This window comes from Onychostoma macrolepis, chromosome 23 (assembly GCF_012432095.1).
Source record: "Onychostoma macrolepis isolate SWU-2019 chromosome 23, ASM1243209v1, whole genome shotgun sequence".
NCBI classification, from domain to species: domain Eukaryota; kingdom Metazoa; phylum Chordata; class Actinopteri; order Cypriniformes; family Cyprinidae; genus Onychostoma; species Onychostoma macrolepis.
Genome location: NC_081177.1, coordinates 14386688 through 14395333, shown reverse-complemented (window position 1 = coordinate 14395333; position 8646 = coordinate 14386688). Strand labels below are relative to the sequence as shown.

General features: G+C 36.5%; 1 protein-coding gene across 1 annotated transcript in view; it reads left to right on the top strand.

Moving 5' to 3' along the window:
* Window positions 1-1476: 1476 nt before the first annotated feature.
* ptpn22 (protein tyrosine phosphatase non-receptor type 22) overlaps window positions 1477-8646 on the top strand; it is a 20785-nt gene continuing 13615 nt past the window's right edge. Inside the window, exons 1-6 of the mRNA XM_058762916.1 lie at window positions 1477-1935; window positions 4765-4873; window positions 6137-6213; window positions 6349-6444; window positions 6597-6635; window positions 6898-6969. Of these exons, the coding sequence (XP_058618899.1) occupies window positions 1834-1935; window positions 4765-4873; window positions 6137-6213; window positions 6349-6444; window positions 6597-6635; window positions 6898-6969 (495 nt within the window). The 5' untranslated portion in view covers window positions 1477-1833. The remainder of the gene's footprint in view (window positions 1936-4764; window positions 4874-6136; window positions 6214-6348; window positions 6445-6596; window positions 6636-6897; window positions 6970-8646) is intronic.

The window sequence follows — 8646 nt, the reverse complement described above, 5'->3', positions numbered from 1 at the left end:
ATAACATTTGCATGTTCACGTTTCTCTGGCGTTGGTTAGTGATCACATGACACGCAGGTAAACAAATAGAATATTTCATTTTTTATAGTAGATGTTTTATTTTGATTGATGTTATTTTAAAAATTATTTATTTTAATTTTACATTTTTATTATTTAATTATTTATTTGCTTTTCATTAAACTCACAAACCCCCTGCAGTTTCTTTACAAACCCCAATTTGGGAAATCGTGATGCAATGTAATGTTTAATGCACTTCATGTCAGTAACAACAAATGGAATATTTTCTTTTTCTTCACATTTTTATATCAACTTGGTAAAATTATCCTATTTAAATCAATGTGATAAGTTAGGTGAAAAGCAATCTAAAAGTAATCTAAAATAATACACACACACACATATCTAAAATAATACATTTTAAATAGACACATCTCTTGGTGTGACAAATTCCTGTTTAAAGGCCAATTCACACCGCACAGACAAACGCCAACAAACTCCAACAAACTAGTCTGTTGGATCAGTGTGTTACCCCTGTTGGCGTTGGTTGGAGTTTGTTTTCACCCGACTCAACATGCTTAATCGGCGTTTGTTGGTCGTGGAATGTCTGAGCAGTGTGAAAGGATTTTCCAACAAACTACAACAAACTCTGACTTGCCACGAACCGTTTCCATGACGATGCGCATATTTCACTTAAAGCGTGCTCCACCCACGGCCTCTTTCCTTTTTATTCGCCATCTTTTCAGGTGAAGAATGACACGCAAAGACATTAATAACAATAAAATTTTGATTCTGGTTACAGGATCATCAGTTTCGTCCCCAATCAGACTTCCACCATCAACACCAAACGCGAGCGGCGCGGTGCAACGAGACAAAATACAATAGAGGTTCTATTGATTATAATCAGTGACGCTGTCTACACTGGATGCGTCGCGATGGGACCACTGTCGCGTCCGGTGTAGACACCGTGTTACTTGACTCTTTGTGACTCGACGTTTGTTGGTGTTTGTTGGGGCAGTGTGAACATGACAGTTATTTTTAATAAAATTCTAAATCCAACAGCCAACTTGAGCCAACTTGTTTGTTGGTGTTTGTTGGCGTTTGTCTGTGCGGTGTGAATTGGCCTTAAAAGTAATTAAGAATTATAAATGAATTACAAAATATTACATTTTGGAAATTTTTTTTTTCAAATGTCATTTAAGCCTGTCGCATTGCAATTGGGACACTGCTGTCACTGCCTGATATGTCAGGTCAAACACCTGAATACATTTATTCCAAGAGCCACACAAGTACAGTATCTCTGTCTGGTTTGACAACATTTACACATTCTCTAAATTCTAGTTCATCCACAACTGTTTTAAATGTCATCAAACTGGCTTGGCCGCTTTCAGCAATAAAGCAAATGACTATGACTGTCTCACTATTTTTTTTACATACACGCACATACCCACCCACAAAAGCTTCCTGTGTGGGGGGTATGGGCTCTAAGACCTTGTGCTACAAAGTGTTGGACAGAAAGAAACAAGCAGGCAGAGAGAAAAAGAGAAGGCCACAGACAGACAACAAACGCATATGCAACAATGAAAAAAGCGAGAGAAACTGAAGTGAGAGATGGAGGGCGGAGAGGGTCAAAGTGATACTTCAAGTTGACCACAGAACCTGTGAACTGTTGCTGCCACTGCTTCCGTGACGCCACATCGCACAGTTCCTCAACTCAGCTACAGACCTACAAGAGACACACACACAGAGAGAAAGTAAAAGATGGACTCCTTTCAGAAGCCCACCGATCTACCCTATCTCTGACATGACGGAGGAAGTTGCTGTGTCACACATCATGCCATGGACACCCAAGCCCACATTCTGAGGGACCTATTGGCCAAAATCGCCAGCAAGGAAGCAGAAGAGGAAGGGGCAGAGAACGGCTTTGCCGGAGAATTTTTGGTAAGTTCTTAACAAAATTTTGAAAAATGGCAGGGTTTCGTTCGAGAAAAAGAACATGCGTTCTCGGATTCATGTCATGTGACAGCGCATAGGTTGCAAAAGATGCCAACACACACCTGTATGAGGTAGCTGTATGCTAGGCTAAAAACAAACCTTTTTTTTTTTACATTATATGCAATGTTTGTGTAGCTATGTGAAATTTTGTAAATGAATGAACTGTGATAATAAAAAAAAATATTAGCATTGCATGTGCCAAAAGTAAGCTAAAAATAAAACATGTTTGGGCAGTGAATTGAGGCAATGGCTTAAATGGTTAAGCATGGACTTCCTCTTCTTAACACTGTGACTCTTACTTTAGGCTTTTGTACAAGAAGTTTTACCCTGGTGTGGTTATTTATTACCAAACTAATTTATTATTGAATCTATGGATGATTGTCTACAACTAGGGACTTTTGGACCCCAAAGTAGTCATTTATCTCACTTCTGCTTACATTTGTTTCCAAAATAACCTTCATATGCTATTGCCCTCAAATGTCAACTGTTAGATGTTCCATTTGAACAGACAGGGTGACTGAGAGGAAGTTACCCATGACCCATCCTGAGCTGTCACTCGCTGACTCAAACTTAGCAATACAAAAGCGGAAAATGCAAAAATGCTCATTCGCATAAGATGTTTATTATTATTATTATTTACATTTATTTACTTGCCAGACACTTTCATCCAAATCAGTTTACAGTGCACTCAGTGCACTTAGAGTGAAACAGGATGTCAGGCAGTGATGGATGGACTGTGGTTTTCAAATAACACTGTGGTGTCTTTCTGTATGTTGAAACAGTAAACAGTACATTCAGTAACAACAAATTCTACTGTGACTAAAGAGCTTACACATACTGGTGGACTGACCATTACAGAAACATAAAAAATATTTTGGTAATCACTAAAACTGTTTGGGTAGTTGGACTTTAGGGCTGCTGTGGCACAAACCTTACATTGGGTTAGTGCTGTCAAACGATTAATCGCGATTAATTGCATACAAAATATAAGTTTTTGTTTGCATAATATATGTTTGTGTTCTGTGTATATTTATTATGTATAAATACACACATATACAGAATATATTTTGAAAATATTTACATGCATTTACATGCCTATATTTATATTCATATAATTTTATAAATAAGTATATTTAATATATAAACATAACTTATTTTTCTGAAATATATACATGCATGTGTGTGTATTTATATATACATAATAAATATACACAGCACACATACATATATTATGTAAACAAAAACTTTTATTTTGGACGAGATTAATCGCGATTAATCGTTTGACAGCACTACGTGGTGGTCTACTGAAATTGTTAAGCACTGGACATAAACATACATATCTGTATGGGCTAGATATATTTGTTAATATATGAAACTGTTCCAATTTATAATAGATTTTATGTATGTCTTTACTTCATATGACAAACATTTCGTATTTGTAAATTTATGATGTATATTACATTAATGTATGGCTGTAAAGGAAAATATTAAGCAAATCTATTTTAGGAAGTATATTTTATGGTTATTTGGGGCCATTAGCATAAAAATGTTTTAAAACCCTTGCTGTAAAAGAAGGTTACACAACACTGGACATTCATACAACCTCCATTACTCCATTTTTAAGGTTTAAAAATGTATCACATGTTACTCTTGCATCTATAGCTAAAATACCGTCCTTAATGGCTTAACACTTCTGTACACATTTGCTAAACCTTGAAGTACCAAACCGATTTAGGCCTGTCTTTGCCACTCCAGCTTTATCCTGTCCTACAGAACAAAACATGCTCTTTAGTCCGGCCTGAACGCTACAGAGTGTCTTTTATAGTCGTCAGCAGCTGCAAAGTGTTTAGCTTGTGTCTTTATTTTCCCAATGTGGAACCAGGCCATGAGGAAGACCTTGTAGGCCCCGTCAGCTTTCTCAATCGCATGAAGTGGTCTCTTCCTACTCTGATAAATAAAAAAAAAGCACTTTCAGACATGCTGCTCTATTATCTCTGTCAAACTGCTGCCAAACAATACTTCTGCCAGAATAGTGATTCAAGTCGCTTATGAATAGAATGTTTACAGGAAGAGAAACTGTCTATTTGGCAGAGCATGGAAACCTAAGTTCCCATCACACTGAGAACTACTGGTCCTCAATGCTGGACTGCAACTTATGCCCACACAAGGGACATATATGTAGACAAATGTCCAGTCTCGCTGTACAAAACTCTTAGACAAAACATGAGGGTTTCCCACAGTGGGATGGGCTGGTTCCTCATACGCAGTCCTGACTGTTTCGACTCAGAGATCCCATGCAAATTACTCAGCTTGTTATATTTGCTCATGTCTGTTGAGCTCACAAGATTCTCGTAAGCTCAGCTGTGGTCGGAAAGTCTCTTGGTCTGATCAAGGTGCTTGTGCGCAGACACACACACACACACAGGAGAGCGATGGTACATCCCACATGCATATTGTGGCAGCCACACACACTCACGCATACACAGCCAGACTTATCTAGTTTTCATAGATCTTAACCACAGGGCTTCAAACTTTAGTCTGTTAGTCTCAGATCACAGTTTAGATGTTAAATACATGGCAAATAAGAGTTTTTGAAACAGAAGGTTTTCTCATTCTGCTTTGTCTTTAAAATAATATCAGTATTAACATCTCTGCCCTGAACGTCTGGCTTGGACTATTTGCAATATAAGCAGAAAATAAAACGGCAAAAGAATACAAAGGTTTTGTTGCACAAAATGATACAAAATCATAACTGAATCTTATTGGTCAAAACAGAAACTAAAGAGACAGTCTACTAAATATCGTGCAGAGAAGACGTACCCCACCTCAGCCGCGGACAAACAGGACAATGTGAAGAAGAACAGATACAAAGACATTGTTCCCTGTGAGTATCACATTTGACATCTGACTATACACAGTACGGTATACCATAATATACTGTACCGTACTATTTTCAATGAAATATTATACACAATAAAGAACACACACTGTACATATGGAAAGCTAATAGGCCTATCTAAAATTCAGCATAAAAATACATATGGGATTTCATATTGGTGCACGTGTGTATTTTACAACATAACCATACATTTCATTAAGTTATATAACGTTAAAATACCAGTCTGCTTGAAGTAACCAAAATCTGCTTATACTCTAAAATATACCGATAACTACCGTAATACAGGTGGCAAAATAGAACACATGATGAATCGTAAGTGGCTTGTCTATAATACATGGCTAATGCTTGCACATAAATGGTCCACAGAGTCATACACACAGAGACAAAACACCACCAGTGTAACACACACAACACTAAAATAATGCCAGAAATATTAACTAAACAACACAAAATGTAACACAAAAGCCTTCATGCACTGATAACAAAAATAAACCATTTTTTTAATGTAAAATACATTTATCTGAACAGTGGGATTTCTCAGAATGTCCATGTACTGTTTTTTCACTGCAAATGACACAATAATTCATAGCTGTTACGTGCCAAAACCATAAATTTTACAGTTAAACCATTTACAATTAACAGATACATACAACATACAACTGAAAAAAAAAAAAACAACTTCTGTCCTTTTACTATTTCTTAATCTCTTCCTGTGCTAGCTTGTACTATTCTGAACGGTGGTTAAAACTTTGTATTGTTAGCACTTCTCACGGTATTACAGTACCTCCGCATGCTGTTTTCTTTATTTGAAAGCTGCTTATAAACGTAAGAAAATTGTTTGCTAAATGTATAAATGTAAATGTTTTTATGTTAGCATTTGAACAGTATTCTGTAAAAATAACAAACATTTCATACAGTGCTCTAAATCATAAAGATGTTCTCTAAATGTCTAGTCAACATCTGACAGGAAACATTGTAGAAGTGTATTGCTGAAGAACAAACGCTCTAAAAACATCTAAATGAAAATGCGTACATGTGTGATGTACAGTATGTGTGCTGTCCGAGTATATTATACCATAAAATACTGCACTGTATCACACTAGACGATGCCAAAGACAAACATGGATAGCAATGTAGGAGATTAACACAAGATTTGTGAAAATAGCAGTTATATGAAAACCATGAAAAGTGTTGATTGTGAAGATAACAAGATGTACTAGAGATGTTGATGGCTGTATTTTCTCACAGTTGATCACAGCAGAGTAAAGCTCTCCCTCATCACATCCAAACATGACACAGATTACATCAATGCTAGTTTCATTAAGGTAAGGAAGCGTATACACATTTATACACAAAGAGAACTATACACTTATCAGATTAAACAAAACGTGCTTAAACGATAACTGACAAAATATCAGTGCTATTCAGGAGGATTGCCATTTGTTCTGTATTTATTTCAGGGAGTGTTGGACTCTAGGGCGTATATTGCCACACAAGGCCCGCTGCCAAACACTGTGCTTGACTTCTGGAGGATGCTGTGGGAATACAACGTACAGGTGAGAGCTTGGTTATGTAGCATACGACAATTTCACACACATTCCACTTCCTGTAGAAAACAGGTTCAACCTGCTAGACCAGCTTTGGTCAGATCCAAGGAGAAATATTCACACAATGAAATCTAAATGCCGCTAAATCTCTCTCTCCGCAGGTTATTGTGATGGCTTGCCGGGAGTTTGAAATGGGAAGGGTAAGTTGTAACTGACAGTGTGTTATAGGGGAAATGTTTAAAAGAAAACATTTTTATTAACCACATCCTTCTTACTTCAGAATGGTGAGGCAATGCATCGTGCATGACATTTTCTTCAACTTCTTTTTTTTATCTTGAGCTCCCACACTTTCAAAACGTTTGATACGATTACAGTGCTGTCACGCACTCAGCGTACACATTTTCACAGCGTAGACAGAAGGGAGCAGTTGAGATTGAATGTTGCTTTTCCTCTTTCTTTCAGAAAAAATGTGAGCGTTACTGGCCAGAGTCAAAGGATGATGTGTTTGTGTGTGAGCCCTTTACCATATACTATGTAAGAAACACCTCTTCCCTCGCTCAGACCACACTTCCTGTCCTTGTGCTTTATTTGCACTCACACACACATGTTCAGGCTTGATTCTCAGTATTCATGCAGTATCTAAAACACAACATCTTGAACCACTAAGTACGATACAAAAACACATTGTGTTCTTCCACAATGCCACTATGTTATCATATGTTGACATTTATGACAAACAAAAATATTACTGTTTAGAAAAAAGACAAATCTGTCAGGGTGCACAAATTATCATTATAAAACGGATAGTTCCGGTCCTTGATTCTGATTGGTTGAGCCGCGTTCGAAGCCGTTGTAAATTACACTACAAACCTACACCTTTGTTTACTTTGTGTGTTGCTTGGCAACCACTTTGTTCCAACCACAACTGTTTTATAAAAGCGATAAGCCCAGTGAAAAGTGGTTTACAGTGAATTTATAACAGATAAGGGGGTTGTAGGCAATCGTGCCTAACAACGCCCCTCCACTGTAAACCACAGCTTCTTATTGCTTTTATAAAATGGTTATTCCATATATGTAGTAAGGTTTCGCGGTAACACTTTAGAATAATGGTCCGTTGTTAACAAGTAACTATGCAGGGAGTAACAGGTAGCACTACATTAACACTTAACTTAATACTATTAACTAATAGAGAAGCAAGATTAACTAAGCAGTAAGTAGTAGTAACAATTTTAGGACAAAGGTAGTTCCTTATTAGATATGTGATCATTATTAAATAAAAATCTCCTCATTGAGAACTACTTGCGCACTATGACCAATTAATAAAGAATAAACAATTAATTACTAATCACAACGTCTTAAAAGTGAGCAATTGGGTTCTTTGTGTAAACTAATTTATGAATATGATATCCCCCAAATAAGTCGGCTACAGTTTGAAATTGTGACTACTACTCTTACCAAAGGATGGATGTTCTCTGTTTATTTCAATCAAAAACAGAGAATAATAATAAAAACGATAATTCACTTAAAAATGTTAATAATAAGGAAGTGATTCTGACAAGATCATGATTGAATTAGTTCACAATTATGAACTCTGTTTTATGTCAGTTCAATATGTATCCCACTCCAAATGACTGGTAAAATATCACTAGTGCCTCACACAAATGTATGACTGTATCATGTGTCAGATATAAAACATTACATAACTTATTAATTTATGTGTGAGTAATTACTGAGGGGTTAACGTGTTTTTCACTTTAAAATAATGGTCCAGATCACTAGTAGTTCCTTAGTAGCACTTTAGCTTTGAAGTGAAAAATACATTAACCCCTCACTAATTACTCAAGCGTTACCTTGTCAGCCTGGAACTACTAGTGATCTGGACCATTATTTTAAAGTGAAAAGCACATTAACCACTCAGTAATTACTAAGTAATTTAATAAGTTATTTAACATATTTAAATCTGACACATAGTGTACAGTCATACATTTGTGTGAGGCACTAGTGATATTTTACCAGACACTGTAATCTGGAATATGCAGTTTTGTGCTTAACACAATATAAATGCAGTCGATGCCTTCATTAAGGATGTGAATTTCTTTTGTCAAGAGAACATCATTATTTATATTCAAGAAAAGTCCTCCCCAGCCTATACTGTCGCTAAAGGTAGGTCTTTTGGAGTCGGAGGCATACTGAACTGACACAAACTTCACT